The sequence below is a fragment of the Podarcis liolepis genome (assembly GCF_965112155.1).
Source record: "Podarcis liolepis genome assembly, chromosome: 3".
Lineage (NCBI taxonomy): Eukaryota > Metazoa > Chordata > Lepidosauria > Squamata > Lacertidae > Podarcis > Podarcis liolepis.
Window position 1 is genome coordinate 86516014 of NC_139557.1, and position 19962 is coordinate 86535975.

At 42.9% G+C, this 19962-nt stretch overlaps 1 protein-coding gene across 5 annotated transcripts in view; it reads right to left on the bottom strand.

Annotated features, from left to right (window-relative positions):
- Positions 1 to 19962, bottom strand: part of MDGA1 (MAM domain containing glycosylphosphatidylinositol anchor 1) — a 239175-nt gene that overhangs the window by 156145 nt on the left and 63068 nt on the right. For all 5 annotated transcript variants that reach the window (XR_014524576.1, XR_014524577.1, XM_083497182.1 and 2 more), the window contains exon 2: positions 2829 to 2968. Coding sequence is in view for 3 of the 5 variants with exons in the window: in XM_083497182.1 (XP_083353308.1) it covers positions 2829 to 2968 (140 nt within the window). In the remaining 2 variants the exon portion in view is untranslated. The remainder of the gene's footprint in view (positions 1 to 2828; positions 2969 to 19962) is intronic.

Consider the following 19962-nt stretch of genomic DNA (forward strand, 5'->3'; position numbering starts at 1 on the left):
ATAGATGGATCAATTGTCTAACTCAGCATAAGGTAGCTTACTATGTTCTGAGCAGGTGGTTTAGCCAACAACAGCCATACCTTCACCCCAGATACCTGCAGGCTTCACCAGCAAGGTTATGGCTAGTGTGAACTATGTGAGCAGGCTAGATAAATTCAACTACCCACACAGCTGTGCGAACAATGCTTTGGGTTCCTTGTGGAGACCATGCCACCCAGGCTGGCATATGAACCAAGCCAGGAAGGTGAGGGGGAAAGAAGTAGGCGGGAAGACTCAGGAAAACAATACTGTAACATCTTCATGCATTTCCACAAAAATACGTAACCCATAATATTTGGGAAATTCTGGAAGAAAACATTGCAAACATTTGTGTGTGAGAGTGGAGGGGGAAGCCATTTCTACCTCAGGCTATAATTGCTTATCACTTGTTCTTTCTTAGTAGAATAACACTGAGAGCTAGGGCACAATTATCCCCATTTTGCAGAGGATGAAGCAAAGATCAAACGTAGTGATTTGCTAAGGGCCACACGAAGCCTAAGAAGGGTGGTGGAGAAATGAGCGTGGGTTCATACTGTATACTATGAAGGAGAACAACAATATCAATAGCAGCCCACAGTCCTGACTTTGATCCGACTCCCCTCCTTTTCTACAGACCTATGTACTAGGGAAATCCAGCTTGCAGATGATAGGGTTCTATGGCCTCCACCCAGCACCCCACATTGTTCAGTGTTTCTCTGCTAATGGGTGCCCATGAGGGATTTATTTAGCCTTTGTCCTCTCATTAGAGGCCTGAAGCCTCTCAAAGTGCATTCTGTTTGCTTGGCTGCTTCAGTCAGTTCTTTAATCTTTCCTCAGCTTTTTTCATTTCAGCCTCATTTATTTAGTTTGACCACATTTTGGAGCTTTAATGACTAACTGAGAAAAGAGAAAGGAGAGGATAAAACAAAGGTTAAGAAAAAGAAAGCTTTGATTGGGAAATGAAGGGGGTGTCAACAGAGAGAGTGAATGAGGGGAAGCGGGCGGCTGTTCCATTCACAGTGGTCATTGACCATTTGCTTATGTTAATTCATTTAAATGTATGCAGATTTTAAAATTGCCGGCTGGCTTGTGTGGAGGAAACCAGATGAGTAAAGTGAGAGAGGTGTATGGGGGGGGGGGGGAATAAAAGAGAGTAGAAGGCAGGAATTGGTGGCAAACATACTCATGTTCAAAAATTCAAAAGTCAAGTGTGTAAATCATTCTTCTGCGGATATGCCAAGTTGTTTATTTATACGTTAAGCATCCCACATTCTGCAATACCCAGATTCCTCCTGAATCTTCAGTTTCTCTCTGCTCTTCTATAATAAATGGAATTGTTCATATTTCTAAGCTCTCTGCCTTGATGGTATCTAGGTCTGGTAAACCATGCTCTAAGCAGAATGTAGGTGTTAACTCTGTATAGCTGTGATTCTCATGTAATCTTTATAATCCTTATTTGTGTCTACAGAAAGAAAATAGTCTGCATAATCATCCATATTTGTTACTATAGATCAACTGCCCTCTGCAATGGCTATAGCTAAGGATTGATTCACACGGTGAAATCTTTCAAGCACCACTTTCCCACGCACTCAGGCTAAAGTCATCTGGTGCTGTTGTCTTTTGAAGCTGCATTTGTGGTTACAAGGAACAAGGCTTTCTCTGTAGTGGTGTTTCCCCAGGAAGGTCCACTTGTAGTTCAAAATGATTTCTACCTTCCCTCCCCGCCACCACAGTGGGATTATAAACTACCTTTTGAGTCTGTTTTGAGTCTAATGCAAACAGGTGGGATTCTAATCTTTTATCATTTTTGTGACAACAGAACATGGAGAGGATATTAATCCCAGATTAGTAAGGAATCAGAAAGACACATCTTAAGAACACCATACAGGGCTGGTCCAAGGCATTTTGCTGCCTGAGATGAAGTACATTCCACATTAAATGCTGGAGATAGAGCAGCTTTCTCCATAATGCTTGAGGGCAGCAGGCTAGCTTAGGGGGTGCAGGTCAGGCCATGTGCCACAGCACTGCTTCTTTCCTCACTTTGCCTAATAGTAGGGCCGTTCCTGAGGGAAATGGGTGCTTGCCCAGTGAATAGCTCTCCCAGCTTGAATTCTATTAAGTTTGCCCTCTTAGGTGCATTGTGTCCTACATCCTATTTTGCAAATAGCTACTTGCTTGTGAATCCACAGAGAAGATGACTGGCAGTCACAGCGATTCAGCTTCTGTGACTAGTAAGGCTATGCAAGAGCAGGAGGGAAGTGCTGTGATTTCTTCTGCTCTTAATGTACCTTACTCCCTGGAGGCCCCTATCCAATTCATGTCATGTTCTCCCGGGTCCATTTAGGCAAGCACTGGCTGGCTTTTAGTGATGGTGTCCCTAGGATGAGAGTCTTGTCTGCACACATCATTGTCTACTATGTTGGGAGCGTCTCTCACCCTCGTACCATGGGACTCCAGTAAAGGTCAGTAACACTTCAAAATCATATCCCTCTGGGAAATGAGTTGACTTAGCATGGTCAAGTATCTGAGTCAGCAATCGCCAAATACAAATGGGCAGAGGTGGGCTCAGAATTTCTACAAAAGGGAATGCTTGAACTGAAGATGGAACACTACAATATCCAGCTGTGGCAGCAGAACAATGATTTCTGCAAAGCATTTCATTAATCAGGACATTGGCTATTTCTGAGCTCCTTACACACAGATGTTCTACAGAACATCTACACTAACATAGAGGGGAATCCCTGGCATTTGGCAAAACAGCAGATAAAGAGTGAAAGTGATGCAGGCGGCAAAAGGGACAGAAAGGTTACCTGTGGCCGTGGGTGCCCTGTAACCAAACACTGCAGAACAAGGGTGTCACCCTCCCGAATCGTGTACACTCGTTCACTGATGTTATCTTCTTTTACAACGCATGCTTGCCCAGCATGGATGATTTGGGCCTGAGCAGGAGCTATGAAGAAAAAGAAAGAATTAGGGATGCTAATATCCAGTGTAACCCATGCCCACTCAATGAAGCTCTATTGATGCATTACTAACATATGGGGCATATCCATGTTGATGTGGAGCAGGGCTATACTTTCAGCCCCTAGCCCCCACAGCCAGATCTTCTTTCTGCAGCACCTGTGGCTATATGGACTTCTCTGCAAACATGGGAGCCCATACTCATGGTTATGGGCTCCGTGCAATTGGAAAACTAACACAACCATGTTTCCTCATCATGCAGAGCTCCCGCTTGTGAGTAGGTGTTCGTGTTGAACTACTCGGCAAATGGATGAGCATTCTGCTGTTGTAGCATTTAACTTAAGTGAGAGACTGCTACAGTGGCTAAGCTATCTGGCCCTGGGCTTTTATTGCAAACACTGCAAAGGCTATAGCAATCTCTAAAAGAAAAGAACACCAGACTGCACAGCACAAATAGCTGCAAGAACCACCACAGCTCAAACCTGCTCAACCACCACTGCTATTTCTAAGTTTGCTCCCTTTTGTATGCATTTTAAAACACACAAAAAGCAAATCTCCATAGGTATTTGTTCCTTTGTTTAGAGATATTAAATTTCCAAGGGTACGAACATTCATGCTACTTTGCAACACATGAACCCACCTTCTATGAGTCAGACAGTTGTAACTAGAGCTGTCTAGCTGTCCAAGCTCTTGAGAAGAAATGTCCCCTGACCTGAGATCCTTTAGCCAACCTGGGACCTTGTGAATGAAAAGCATCTACTCTGTCGCTAGCAAGTTGCTGCATTATTGCAATAACGCAAGCAACCACCACCAATGGATGCAAAATACCTTGAATGAATAATGTATTATCACTTTTGTGGTAGCAGAACAACAGTGCAAATGGTGGATTAGTGTTTAATCTGGACAAGCTACCTTTCCACTTTAAACTAGTGGCCATGGTGACCAATGGTCACAATTAAATGCAATCTAAACAATCAATATTAACTACTTCATTATTTTAAAATTGCTAAAAGGATTAATTACAGACAGGACAGAAAATTTTAAAAAATTAAATATCAACCAAATAGCAGTCAAATAGACAAATTAAATGCCTGCTTGAATAAAAATGTATTGAAGAAGTATCAAAAAGACAGTGAAGAAGTCAAACGGATTTCTCTGGGCAGAGTTTCGTAACCTGGTTGCAACCACAGATAAAGCCCCCCGCCAGATGAACCTCAGATGCAAAGCTTCCCTGGGTGAGCAGGATTATAGAGTCCTTAGATACTCTGGTTCTAAACCATTTACAGCTTTAAAGGTAGTACCCGACACTTTGAACTGAGCCTGGAATAGACTAGAATAGTCAGTACAACTGGCTCACTGAAGGGATTCAGAGGACCAGCCTTAGGTAACCAAAATATAGCTGCAAGTGTAACTAGGTACTCTTTACTTCACACTGGTTGTGGGAAAGAATGATGGGGTTGACACAACTATTGACATCCACGATTCACTGTTATAAAGATTATGCATTTATGGTGTGAGTCAACTACCAGCACCTGGAGACAAAATGAGCGATAATCATCTTCAAGAGTGTTTGTTTGGAAGAATTCTTATCTACATCACATTCCAAACATCTACTGCAGACTTTGCTTTCTTAATATGGTGTGGCATCTGTTTGTTAATGAAACAAAGTAAATCCAGAAGGAAAACAGAAGGATAAATGTCTCAGGGGGCCTGGTGACAAGACTACAAAGAGATGACTATGATGAAATCTTGTAAGTGTGATGTATGGCAGAAACCTCTAAGGCTGCTGGAAAGATACAATACTCATATTTCCAAATAAGCAAATGCAGCAAGCACAGTCTCATATAATAGCTCCAAGGCATTCAGAATCTTGAATAAAATTAAGGTAACCTTAACATGAATGACATATGGTAAGTTCAGATGATTTTGGATTATGGTGTGGATACTGGAAGATTCATTACACACGTGATGCAGGAGCCTCTGACTAAAATTATAGTGCCAGAATAGAGACTCAGCTCCAGGCCTGCCATGAATGATTTCAGTATGATTGGAGCTTAGCCCTCTTCATCTTCCATGGGCGAAGGCATAGGAGGACCACGTTTAGATACAGTTGCTGGTTTCATTCAGAAACAAGGTACTCAAGAGTTGAGTCCTTCTGTGCTCCTTGAAAAGGTGTGCTTAGTTTCCAGTACCATGTACAGGCCGGAAGATGGTGGGTGATTTCCCACTAACTACTTGCACATCATATAAGTGTTGGAATTCTGCCTGGGTCAGAGGAATGTGCCACAGCGTAGGCACCGGCAGATATTCCTGTCGACCTCCCCGCGTCTCCACTCTTCTGATAAGCAGGCGAGGTCTCGGCGATTCTTCTCAGATGTGTGAGAGGAACACACCGTTCATCATCTCTCCCCTTTGGTGTCCCCCAGGAGGTGAAAGAAGCAGACAGAAAACTATTTACATCTTTTATTTCTGTCTCTCATATCAGTACAGAGAAACATGTCTGCACTCGACAACAGCAAGAAGAAACTCCACCCATGTACTTCCAGTACGGGTCATATGACACACACACTGAGCTAACATCCGGTGCTCAGTACAGAATGAACTGCCCCTTTGTTTCCATGGCAACAGTCACAAACATCCTGTCTGGCTTTCCAGCCACAAGCAGCTGACTGAGCTGCTGGAGCCTTTGCTTGCTGCAGCATTGGTGCTTTATGGTAACAATAAGTACTCTCTCTTAGTTTCCTCTAAGCCCTGACTCAAGAAGAGCTGGTCCTATGATTGCAGCACAAATGAAAAGCTGGGAATTGAACTTATACCATACTTTTCTTCCAACACATGCATTTCTTCTCCCACCTACATAAACAAATTTCAATTTCAGAGTGGGGGAGAGGCTTTGTAACTGAAAAGAATGCTATTTTTTCATCACACCAGGATGCAAATTGGGAATGCCAGTTCTACGCCTGGATTGGGGCCAACTGAGTCACACTTTGAGAACAGACATTAGATCTATATAAGCTACCCACCCACTGTATGAAATGTGCTAACAAGCTCTTCAAAAATAGACTGGATCAATTGCAAACCCTGGTATCTGTCAGATGACAAATGAAACCTGCGTGGCATTTTAACTGCTAGTAAACTTGTTGTGAATTAACTTGTTCTAACTGGTGGATATTTATGAATGGATAGCAGTTCTCTATGGATCACCACCACAATTGCTACACAGGAGCTCTCTTCCCTCCCTCTTCTCCTCTGTTTCTCTTTCCAGATGACTGGTGATTTATTGGCAGGATTATTCCACAAGTACTATCCAAACAATTGTGGATTAATAGATTCAATGTGTTTACTAGAACGCCTTTACAGCAAATACGCTGGAGCTCATAGCTGCCCCTCCTTTCCCTGCCTTCAACATCTGCAGAGACCTCCTGCTATTATGCTCACAAGAACCTCGGCTGTCATTAAAAAACAAACATGCCCAAGACAGAATGCAAAGCTGAGCAGATGGGAGGCCTGCCCTTCCCAGGAGGACGAGGGATTAATGTTTACTAAGTACACCAGTATTGCGAGGATGAAACATTTATATAAACCTAGAAAGGGGGATTTGGGGCTTGTGAGAATAAAACTACAAGGCAAAAAAGTCAAAAGGACACTATAAAATAGCTCCACGACAAAGCTGCCACATCATTCCACCTTCAGGCTCTATGGGATCAAAGTTAAATAAATCAGTGGCTGCTTCCTTGCTAGCATCCAGCTTGTTGGTGGCAAGGAAAAAGAATATGCATATAGAAAGGAGAGTTCCCTGGATACCAAGATCCAGGTTTGGGGCAAGGACTCTTTGGTGAGAGAACCCCAGCAATTTTTTATCAATATTTTCATAGTTAACAGATGTGGAATTATCCTTTCTTAAACTCCACTAGGTTAATAATCAGCCATTTTCTTAGTTAAGCATTTACCAATTATTTTATTTAATAGTTTGTACATATGCAACAAGAGGCTTATCAGCTGATAATTCCCAATTTTTCTTTTGCTTATTTCCTTTTTTGAACACTATTACGTCCTTGGAATTATTCCATACATTTGGGGCCTTACCTTGCTGCAGGCATTCATTTAATAAGTTTTGCCAATATCTCAGCTATCTCCTCTTTCGTTTCTAACTTCTTGCATTACCTTTTGTCGGGGGGTTCTGTTCATGGTCATTCTCTTCTGTAGCTTGGGATTCATAGCACACCTGCATAGACTCCTTCCACAGTCTCTAACATTTGCTCTCTACTTGTTATCATTTCTCCATATTTATTCATCAGCGCACATTCACAAGATATCTGACAGTTCAAGAGACTGGTATCGCAGCCCTAGTCTAAGAGGCTTGTGGCTACTGCTACTGATTCTCACAACTTTTTACATACATGCTATGGGATACAGGGGATTGTACTGTACAGAGGCTGCTGCCTGAAGCATTAGTAAACAAACTCATCAGATGACTGGCCAATGTCACTGTATGGGGATCTGGTGTATTTTTTTTTAAATGAAAATAAAATTAAGAAATAATCAGCTTAAAGCTAAGAGCAGCTCACAGAGAATCTGACTAGCTTAGCTTAGAGCAAAGTGATTTTAAAATAAATCTACTCTGAACTGGTCTTGGCTGAGAGGCAAGTAGACTTGTGGCAACTCAAAACAAGGGGCTTATGCATGCAATAGACTCCTACTTTTCCAGTTTTGTGCTTCAGCGTACAACAGAACATATGGAAGGCAGAGAAACAAATACAGTATGGTATGAGACTTTTGTGCACCAACAGCTCTCCATGTGTGCGTTCTTTGACATGTGCCCAGCCCACAACTCCCCATATTGGCTATGTGAATTGAAGACTCAACTCTCTTTAAGAACATACTCACACACCAGACACTGCATGAATCCCTCAAAATCCCTCTGTGCAGTGGGAGGTAATGTAGTTGTAACTCCTCCTGTCCATTCTCTCTCCTGTTCTGTTTGTCTCCTCCCTTAAGTGTTGTGCAGCAGATCTGCTGGCCAGAGCAGGTACAGGAAAGGGTGGCTGATGGGAGAAGGGAAGGAACAGCAGGGAAGAGCTGCGGTTGTCCGTCCCCCCCCCCCCCCGCTGCACTGAGAGATTTAAAGAGAAGTCGTTGGTATCCGGGCTGCAAGATGACCATTTCCACTGGGCTATGTCACCCAGGATGTAGCTCAGTAATAAGTGAACACTAAATAGTTGTGAGGTTGGTTTGTTGCTGTTGTTTTTTTGGTACCACCCAAGCTCCTTTCTACGCCATTAATCCTGGATTTCCCTCTCTGCTTTACTTTAATCAGGAAAGTGCCTGCATTCTGATGGCCCGTTATTGCATTTAGTCCGGCTGTTATGTTGAACTGAATGTTTTAATTCTAACTTATAATAGTTAAAATGTTGGCTTGATCATTGCCAAAAAAGCACTTCTTTCCCCAATGCTGCTTTTTATGAACATGACCATCCTTTCAGTAGCAGAAGTCTCATAAACCTCACATATTACGGCAATAATAGTATTGTACAGTACATTGCTTTAGGCATAAAGGTATTTTATTCGCTTCAGTTTCCTTTCATTTTAATGTATATATACATCAAAGGAAAGGCTTGTTAGAAACCTCACTGTGGAGGTCAAGTGCATGTGATGGCCAGGCATCTCCTATGCTGGCTTAGCAGAAGCAAAAAGCTGGGACGTAATAGAATGTTTGGAACCTTGAAAGGCTTTATGTTTCCTTAAAAGCTGTACCTCCACATATTGGCAACTCATACTTTTGCTTCCAACATTTTTACTTTGTTTAACACAGCCTTCCCCAGCAGCCAGCATAGCTGATGGTCTGAGAGCCAGTGTGGTGTAGTGGTTAAGAGCGGTAGTCACGTAATCTGGGAAACCGGGTTCGTGTCTCCGCTCCTCCACATGCAGCTGCTGGGTGACCTTGGGCCAGTCACACTTCTGTGAAGTCTCTCAGCCTCACTCACCTCACAGAGTGTTTGTTGTGGGGGAGGAAGGGAAAGGAGAATGTTAGCCGCTTTGAGACTCCTGAAGGGGAGTGAAAGGCGGGATATCAAATCCAAACTCTTCTTCTTCTTCTAAATATAGACCAAAACATCTGGAGGGTGGTGGCACCTCTGTGTTTCTTTAAATAACTGTTATTCCATTTTAAGTCATTGTTTTCCTCCACCAAAGAATCTTGGAAACAGTAGTTAAGTAAGCTGAGAGTTTTTAGGAGATGCTTAACAGATCACATTTCCCAGGATTCTTTGGGGGGAACTGTAGGGGAACTAAGGGTGCTGGGAATTATAGCTCTCTATGAAGGGGTAAACTACAAATCCCAGGATTCTTTGGAGAAAGCCATGACTGTTAAAATGGTACAAGGGTACTTTAAACATACAGCAGGGATGTGAGCTTCTAGTATTGTCCATTATTCAAAACATACAATGTACTAATTCCCTCACTGTGGTCCATTTTTATATTTTATTATAACTATATAAAAATATTGCTTATTTGTTCTAATTTGTTATGTGCTTTCCGCAAATTTTTCTTTCTGTGTGGCTGCTGCCTCTGTAGCTTTTTATCCCTGACCACTTTTGATCTAAGCAGCCTGCAATCACTTCCTGCCTCAAACGAGTTTAGTACTGTAGCATTTTGAATAATGTGTTTATGATTGGTTAGGAATCACAATGATGCTAAAGCAACCATAGAAAGTAAATTAGAAGTACTACAAATTCACGAACAACTTCCTATAAACATAGAACAAATTAATGAACAAGTAACAACAGTAATAATGGAAAGTATTAAAGAATTAAGTGAAAATATAAACATAAGAAACCTGAAACTGATTAACAGAAAAGCAAAGAACATTAAACAACATAAAAAGGGATGCTTGAAAATGTAGATAATAATATTAATGGAATACAGAAAAAAGCAAAATGAGATAATAATAAAAGAAACAATAAAGGAAAATAAAAACATAAAATGTTTGAGACCTAATCTGGGACAAAAACAAATACACGCTCTGTTGAATTACCTTCCTTTTGTTCTCCATGATGGCTCTTCTCCCAGGCAATTTCCTGAGCATGGAAAAACTGGTTTGGTCTGCATTTTGACCCTGCTAAATTCAGCATTTGGCAGCCCATCTCAATACTGCAACCATATTGCTTAAACTCCAACACCCACTAGACCCAAGAATTTAGTGGAGTCAAGGCACTCACAAATCCATAACAACATCTTACTGCTCTACATTATCCAGAAGCATAGGTAGAAATGAGATACTCAAGGAGGTATTCAACTTCTGCTAACACTGGTGCAATAACATGTAAACTGTCAAAAAATCACTTCTGAGATACAGAGCTTGTTCACACTGTGAGATATTCCTGTGGAATAGCACTAGAGTGAAATTCAATGACTATGCTCATAACATCTGGTAGTCAGATGTAGGCACTAACAGATGTTCCTTTTACAATATTCAAGTTGTTGTGCTTTCAGGAGGAACAAATGTTCCTGCTAAAACTTAATCGGAAAAAACAACAGCAAAGGAAGTAATCTAACACAGCCCCATGCTTGACTGTCATGGTTGCTTTGTGCTAAGTAAGAAGATCAGCAGTCTGGTTGCGTTCATATGTCATGCTAAAGCATGACAACAAGCCTGATACATGGGCACTCCCTACAAGGGAGTAAAGCCACAAGACGTTTGGGAGCTTTCACTTCTTTTTTCCCATTAACCACTGTTTAGTGTTTCAGCTGAACCTTAAACTGTGGTTAATGTTAACAATGGTCTGTTAAAACAAGCCAGTTTTAGAAGCATAGTAAACAGCAACCAAGATTGAGGGCACAAGGAGAAGGGGACAACAGAGGACGAGATGGTTGGACAGTGTTCTTGAAGCTACCAACATGAGTTTGACCAAACTGCAGGAGGCAGTGGAAGACAGGAGTGCCTGGCGTGCTCTGGTCCATGAGGTCACGAAGAGTTGGACACGATTAAATGACTAAACAACAACAACAACAAAACAGCCACCACAGATTGTCAATTCGCACAACACAAAAAGCTATAGCTAATGGGAAATGGAAGCAAAAGATTCCTAAGTATGCCTCATGGCCACTCCAGAGACAGGTGTGGGAGAGCTCATGTACCTTGAGGTTCACTGTGGTCTGTTCTCACTCTGGGCATTTTGGTCAAGAACAGCCATAGTACTCTTGGTCCCATTAGCACCACCTGTTGCAATTTCTAGCTTCTTGCACACCATATCGTCTTTGCTAAGAACTTAAGAAGAGCCTGCTGGATCAGGCCAAAGGCCCATCTAGTCCAGCATCCTGTTCTCACAGTGGCTGACCAGATGCCTGTGGGAAACCAGCAAACCAAGATTCGAGCACAAGAGCACTCTCCTCAAGCAACTGGTGTTCAGAAACATTGCTGCCTTCAACAATGCAGAGCACAGCCATTGTGGCTACTAGCTATCGATAGATAGAAGCATAGAATCACACAATTGTGGAGCTGGAAGGGAACCAGAGGAGCATCCAGTCTAATGCCCTGCAATCTCAACTAAAGCATCCATGACATTTGGTCACCCAGTCTCTGCTTAAACACCTCCAATGAAGCAGAGTCCACAACCTCCCGAGGGAGTCTGTCAAACCAGAAAGGTCTTCCTGATGATTAGTTGGAATCTACTTTCTTATAACTTGAAGCCATTGGTTTGAGTCCTAGCCTCTGGAGCAGGAGAAAACAAGCTTCCATGTGACAGCCCTTGAGATATTTCAAGATGGCTATCATATCTCCTCTCAGTCTCCTCTTTTCCAGACTAAACATACCCAATTCCTCAGCCGTTCCTCATAAGTTTGGGTTTCCAGACCCTTCGTCATCTTGGTTGGCCTCCTCTGCACACATTCTAGCTTGTCAATATCCATATTAAATTGTTAAACTGTCTTGTCAGTATCCTTCTTAAATTGTGTATATGCTGTTCCTTGCCCTTCCTAGAGTATGTATCAAGAACGGTCCTCTCCATTCCATTATACCTACTATATTTACTCTCTCCTTTAATAAGCAGCACTCCTGCTGGCCTGTCTTGGCTCGGAGGCTTCTTGCATTAGCATGTAAGCATCTATACACAATTTCTCTCTCCAGAGCTGCACTCCCCCTGTTCCTGCTCCACCACCCCACTGGCTAGGCCAGGTGAGCCCAGTCTAAATGAAGGCTCTTCTCTTCCCTTTCATCCTACTGCCCTTATCCATTCCAGCTGGCAAACTCCAGGGAAGTCTATTCTTCATGCTGTTAATGGAACGGAGGAGCAAAGGGGGCTGTTTTGTACAAGTGCTCATTCTTCTGCAAGAGTTCTCTGTAAGTTTCTTGCAAATGCGCACATTTTTTAAAAAAGGTAGTAGTAGTACAATCTACCAAGGGAACAGACAAGCAAGGCAGCTGCCAGCAGTCTCGAAGAAATGACAAAGCTTAGTAGGACATCCTTATTTCAAGGCTAAGCCTGTTGCTGCGCAAACGCAGGATTCACTTTATAATTTGGCAGCTTTTGAAAGAATAGCCAAATAACAAAGACTCAGAATGCCATGCCATACAAGTCTGAGCGGCAGGGCCCCGTGGTGCAGACAAGCCCAGTGAGCATTGCAAAGAAGAGAGTGAACCTGCCGCACCGGCTGTACTGGAACCATCTGCTCAGGCCCTCAAGACTTTGCCTGCTGGTTCTCCTACAGCTCTGATCTGAAGCAAGAGGCGGCCAGTGCACAAGCTTTGCACCTGGCACCAGGAAAGGAGTAAATCCTAAAGCCTGGGGATTTTGGCATTTCATAATAAATCCATTCCATTTCCTCCCACCCCGAGTTGCTATTTTAGGCTGCTTTCAGGTGTCTTGTAATCTCACAGCAAAGTAGTAATAAATCATAACCTGGTAGCAGTTCCCCAGCATTCCATATGCATGTGCTTGTTATTGGGTTGGTAATATGAAGGTAACTCATGGGGGTATGTCTCTGCCATCAAAAAGATTCCTGAGCCACATTCCATAATGTGCCATAAAAGGCCTCTACTGTCTCCCAAGGAATATAAACAAGTAGGCTCTGTATCGAGTTTGCCATTTTCCAAAAATTGAAAGAAGTGGGTAAAAAAAATCAATCAATGCAGATAGGCTTGTAACTATGGTTACCATGGTTTTGAATAGCTGGCCTGTGGCCTAATCTGAACCCCCACCCCTCAAAAAAATTATGCCCCTTGAAGACGCCACTATTTTGAGGCAAAAACAAAAATGAATACAGTGGTACCTCGGGTTACATACGCTTCAGGTTACATACGCTTCAGGTTACAGACTCCGCTAACCCAGAAATAGTACCTTGGGTTAAGAACTTTTCTTCAGAATGAGAACAGAAATTGTGCTCCGGCGGCGCGGCAGCAGCAGGAGGCCCCATTAGCTAAAGTGGTGCTTCAGGTTAAGAACAGTTTCAGGTTAAGAACGGACCTCCAGAATGAATTAAGTACTTAACCCGACGTTCCACTGTAAAGTAGATTTAGCATTGGGGTGAGCACAGAGGTTTATACCTCTGTGTCTAGCCCAGTGCCCTCTAAGGAATGCAAATGCTTGTCATCAGATTGATCATTTGATGAGTAAGGAAAGGAGGTAACCTCCCGCCTCAGCTAAGCAGCATGGATCAGCTGTGTGTGTGAGGGAGAGCAAGAGTGGTGACACCCATCTCTAGCATCCTTTCAGATGTTTCATGGGGTGGCCACATCCATCGCTCACATGCAGCCCTGGATGATCTGACAAGGGTAAATGCAGGCCTTGGGCTGAAAGAGATTAGCCCTGGATTAGAAGAATAAGGAATTACCATAGATGAGAAGGAAATGTGGGAGGCCCATTTATCATTTTGCGGGGAGCACATCATTATGTCAAGAAGATGAACAGAAATTTGGTAACACGTTGAAACAGCTGTAGCTGTGGTAGATCAGACATTTTGTATGTAGAAGGCGGCACGTTTGTTTGGTGGCATTCTAAACAAAAGGATTCCCAAGAACAGGGTTGGGGGAGGACCTCTGAATGATATTTGGTAGAGCCACTGCCAAGTTACACTGGAAAATACTTGTCCCAATGGCTCAGTTGTTTCAGTGTACAATAGCTTCATCTTTTCATATGCTATCTCTTTTTTGTGTTATGCTGTAATCTCCCATAGCCTAAAACACCTGGGAAAATATGCAAAGCAACTAGCAGAAGGAGTTTCCATTTTAGTGGGCAAACTACGCCTCCAGGGAAATCTGTAAGAAACTCAAAACAGCAGGTCCCTGATCTCTGGTATTAGTTCGAAATGGTTGCTGAGTGCTTTGTGTAAATGGTACCATTAGCAACTTACGTTTCGTACAATGTGACACAGAAATGTTTTATTTTGCTTGCTGAAAGGACTACAAGAGTTTTCAAGGGAAGTATGGTTCTTTAGTCTAGGACACAGGACAGCTGTTTCAGGAGGGGCCGTCACTCAAGGGATAGCTATAGCTGAGGTGCAGAGCGCATGCTTTGCGCACACAAGGTCTCAAGTTCAATCTCTTGGCACCTTCAGTTAAGAAGGACCTCAGTTCACAGAGTTCTCTTCCAAGGACTTTTACCTAATACCCTAGTGAGCTGATGCCATTGAGGGTAGACAGAACTGGGCTAGATCCATGAATGTCTTGTTTCAGCCTAAATAGTAAGTTAATTCAGTTTGCATTTTAAATGTGAGCTTTCCTAATTTATACTTTCCAAAACAATACAGGAATCAAAACACAGTCATCCTTCAAAATTCAGGCTTCTCCAAATTTTGCAGTGCATTTCTCCACACAACTAACATCTACAAAAATGTAAATACTGAGGTAAAGTTTGCGTAGAAATGCATGTATTGGAGAAATTAGTAAATAAGAAGGCATTATAATGGGGTAAATGTTGGACAAAAACTGTGTATATTAGAAGAAATTTACACAAAAGCACTGCTGATGAATTTTCATGAGGATTTTAAAAAAAGAATTCTGCAGACTGATGTGGAAATGTGGAGAACTAAAGATTAGTAAAATGAGAAACTGAGAGAAACTGAAATTGACAGATTCACTCATCCCTATGGATAAAGCAGCTTCATGCTTTTATAGGCTACAAACAAACAACAGTTCTTAAAAGATCTGAAAAGAGCCACCATTGCCTGTGGTGTACAAACTCACATTATTATTATTATTATTATTATTATTATTATTATTATTATTATTATTATATCACCACACTTCATCCAAAGATCACAAAAGATACAAAAGAATGGGGGTTGCAAACATTTTAGTCAGCAATAAGCAGTCCCTTCAGTTTGGCAATTTAGCCATATCAGGTTGGTCATGTGGTATCACGCTGTTGTGACTGGCTAGGACCACTTTAGGGAGGAGACAGAAATCATGATCAGAATTTTTAAAAGGGCAAACATTTGCTGCAGTCCTATTAGTCCCATTACTGTCTATAGTCAAATGATATATATGTTTGCAAAGCACTACAGAACCTTCTAATACCTGTTGGCCAAAGATGATAGACAAGTGTACATATCATGGGGAATGATGGCTTTGTGGGGATACTTATAAAAGTCTGTCTCCACTCTAAATTTTCTTGACCTGTCACATACTGCCTCTAGTCAGACTATATACATTCATTGTTTTCAATAGAACTTGCTTTGACATTAAGTGTGTTATGCATCCTGGAAATTTTCTTTCTCAATCTTACATGAGGTAACACACTAACCTCAGACACCAAAGTATAATGGGCTAATAGAGTGAAGATGCATCTCTGTTACAAAGGGAGCAGTTTTGCATAGTGACTTTTTCTGACTGCCTAAAGATGACATAGTTAATTTCTTTCTAGGAAAGGTTGGTGGCTGCATCTCTAAGGAGATCTTCTTTCATTATTCCACTGGTGACATTCATTACCCTATCAAGGATGAAGGCTGCAGGCACCACCGAAATTTTAAACAAAAACAAATAATCAGGTTTCTTTCCCTTCAGCCTTGGAAAGCCAAGCACAATATTGATGGAGCATTTGCAATGGGAAACTCACTCCGGCTTCAGGCTGATTATGGAAATAATAATACACGATCAGTGTCCATTAACTCCATCATGAGGGGTGGGGATCAATAATGTATTAATGGCTGAAGAAAGACCATTCTGTGCCCATCAATACAGTTAACACCACAACACAAATAGGGGAAGAGGGAGGAGGCAACAGGCAGCATGTAAATGACCAAGACTGCTGATATTTTGATACTGACAGGCCATACTGTTTATCATCATTATGCACAATTTTCAGAATGAGTCCTGGCATTTGGTGCTTCTGGAATCTCAGTTCAGTCAACTCAATACATTTTTAGTTGAGGGAGGCTGAGAGAGGGAGGCTGAGGCAGACATTACGAAGAAGAGCAACGCTGAAGCCAAATAACCATACGTAGGGGACGTGGGGCCATGTACAACAGCTGTGTCCCCAACATCCTCTACAACACAGAGACAGGGGCAGAGGCAGGTGCACTGGGGTGGGGGTCCCACAACCCCCTACTCATGTTGCAATTCCCAGTAGTCATGTGCCAATTGTTTAGAATGGGAGGCAGTCACTATACTTGTAAGAGTCCAGTGTGTGTCAAACTGGGGCTGTCAGCAGCCAAGCTCCAGTGGGTTATCCTCCTGTGATCCTAGAGTTGTGTTTCTGACTTAAGCCTTGCGACCACATAGGCTGCAGCGCCAAGTCCCACCACCCATCGGAGCCCTGTGTCAGTTGCTATGACAAATACATCACTTTCCACCAGGCAGAGGTGGATTTAGGGGAGCACGACTGGTTTGGTCACACTGGGCATGGAGAGTAAGAGGCGCCCAGTTTTGGCATTGCTCAGGGTGCTGCTGAAATTTGAGACCGCAAGGTCTGCCACTGCACCAGGCCCTATGAAGCTGCAGCCTCCATGTTTGCTCCTTGATTCTGAGCAACCTGCCATAATGGATTGCAGTCTTTGGAATTGGCCTCCTGCCTGCCCTGAATTGCTCTATTTGCCTCTGGCTCTTATGGTCTTAAGCTGCTGCTTTTGAGCACTGGCTTCCTGCCTGACTTTAGACTATGTTACCAGCTTCTGGACCTTCTGGCCAGGCAGTCGATGCTCAATGAATTTGACCCTTGGCTCCCTTGCATTACACTCCCTGCCTCTGGCCTCACAGAATAACAGCTGGACCCAAACACTGAAACTTGCCTATTTGAGGCCCAATCCTGCTTGGACCATATCAGCACCTTACTTAAGTTATTCTCTACAATCACTTCATTAAAATGACTGCCACCTTCCTCATAATCTCCAGTTGTTTTAGAACAAAGAATGTAGCAGGATGGCTGATTTGTGTGCATATGTATTTAACAGCTTTCTGCTACATGTGAATGAGGCCTATATGTACCTTAGGCATATGCAGTATCTATTTCAAATGTATTTTACCACATTGCCTTTGCTTTTCCATGCATGCTTACACACGCAAGACATTTCAATGTCCTGACAATTAAGGCTTCTTGAATCAGAATACAGTGGTACCTCTGGTTGCGAACAGGAGGTCCGGCCGCATCCTGAGGAATTTGTAACCGGAGTGCCGCTTCTGTGCATGCGCGTGGCACAATTTAGCACGTCTGCAAATGCCTGCATGGTGAAAGCCAGAAAAATACTTCCGGGTTTGCTGCGTTCACATCCCAAAGTTTACGTATCCAGAGGGATACGTAAGCAGAGGTACAACTGTATTTTGCATCCCCGCCTGGCACACACTCCCAAGAAAGTCGAAACTGCATTAAATCTCTGGGAATTTTCAAAATCCTATCATGAGTATTCTCTAAAAAGAATCAGTCCAATATTCTGAGCAGCAGTTTCTACAAAGGGGTGGGCCACAAGGCTGAAGCTCACTGGAGATAACTATGCTAAAGATTGCAAAAACAATGCATATGTAATACAACAGCAATCCTTTCTCAAGACATACTCCTTTTAAATGGAGGGCATTACATTAATAGTGGTCAAACAGTACCAACACAACACAAGGGTGAGTGTGTCATGCAGCAAATGTTAGTTCTCTCTACTACAGTCTCTCATCTGTAAAAACAGGGATGAAATGACACTCTGTTTATGAAATTTTCATTCCTGTCCTTTCCCTATATTTCATGGCTAGGTTATATATATATGCATGTAGCTCGATCTACAAATGTTGTAAAGAGATATTAATCTGACTAAATTAAAAATCCAAGCCATATCCCTTACCCTCCCAGCACTAGCTCATCCTTATGTGAGTCTCTGATACAGATGTTGCAAAGATAAATGCATTATGCAGTTATCAAGTGTTCATATATTAAGAGGATTGCAGCGGGGTAAGAGATGGGGTGGGAGAGGGAGAGAATCTCACAGATACGGAAAAGATATTGGGATTTCTGACAGCTGCATAGAGACTTCTAGCTGTTCTTTTCCTTGGATTTCTGGACAGCACACACATTGTAAATCCAATGCTAGCTGCTCAAACTGGCTACTTATTGGAAAAGTTCACCGGTTGCTAATAACCTTTTTATAAGCAAACATTTTTACTGCCTCTGTCCCATGTGCTTTGTCACTCAGTCTCGTCTCATGCCTCTGCCTGAGATCAGATAATTCCCAAGGTCAATGTTGGCACCGTTTGTTTTATTTCCCCTTTTTCTTTTTTACTTCCTTTGGCGCAGCAAACAGTGACTCCTCCTCCCCTTCTACAAAGATGTTTGTGTCTATGGATCCAGCAACAGGAGCGCTTTGAAACTCAGCTGCTGTCTTATTGCAGGACTATTCCACAGAGGACATGAAAGAGGAGCCCAGACACTCTGGCTTTATCCTTTCAAAAGGGAAAGGGAAATGTCAGTTTGCTAATCATCTGTCAGCTGGATTAGTTGCAAAGGTACATATGTGTTCCCTGATCAATGAGGGCCGGCGAGGCCGTTTCCCCCCCAAATCAAAAGTCATTGGGCAACAGCTGTGGCTTCTGTGCTGGAAAAGAGACACAAAAGGCAGAGCGAGGAGTGCCATACGGCAGTCCCTGGCAGGCAGGACAGAAAACATTCAGGACTTTGCTAAAGATAAACAAAAGCTTCAGCATCAAAATTAAAAGCTAGCTACTCTGTTGTATCGTCCAACATTTGCCAGCTGCAGGTATTAAGGTTGAAATCCTATCTATATTTACTTGGAAGTAAGTCCCTTGACTTCTGAGTAAACATGCAAAGGACTGGGCTAAGAGAAAGCAGAGTACATACGGAATAATCTGCTTCTGCTGCACACACTTTCACACCCTCCTTAAAGCAGGAACAGCTATCCTCTGTTGGCCTGTGGCCCCCATTCACCCTTGGCCAACCGTCTGAAGGCCACATGCCAGCAATGAGGGCGTAACCACTACCCCCCACTCTGGCACACAAATGCACAGAGGACATTTCACAGCTCTCCTCTTCAGCTGATGCATGCAGGTAAGTTGAGAAGAAGGGTTATCAAATGATCAATCCAATGACCAAGAAGGGGGAAATTGTATCCCAGTCAGGGCACTGAGGGTTTAGATCACCCCAGCTCTGTGTCTACTCCCTCCGCTTTTAGCTGCCATTTCCAAAACTAGTGGAGTTGGAGGACAAAAATGTATAGTTCAACACAGGCCCCATGCAGAGCTTGTCTGGGGTGGCAGTCTTGTTGGTGCACAGGAACACAGGTCCTGATTTCACTTTCAAAGCCTTGCAGTGCATATGGACACGCATGGGCGTTTCATCGATGACCATTTTTCCCATGAAGTCCCTGGTCAGATAAGAGGCAGGGGGCATTCCTGGCATGACAGTTTAAGTCCAACAGGTCTCTGGCAGCCCCCACCACTGGCTTAGGCCTCCAAGACTCAGGGCAAATGTACTTGGCTGCCCCACCCCTCCACAGGCCTGGTCCAACACCTGTCTCCAAGAAATCCCAATCACCTACCACCAGCAAATCAACTTAAGC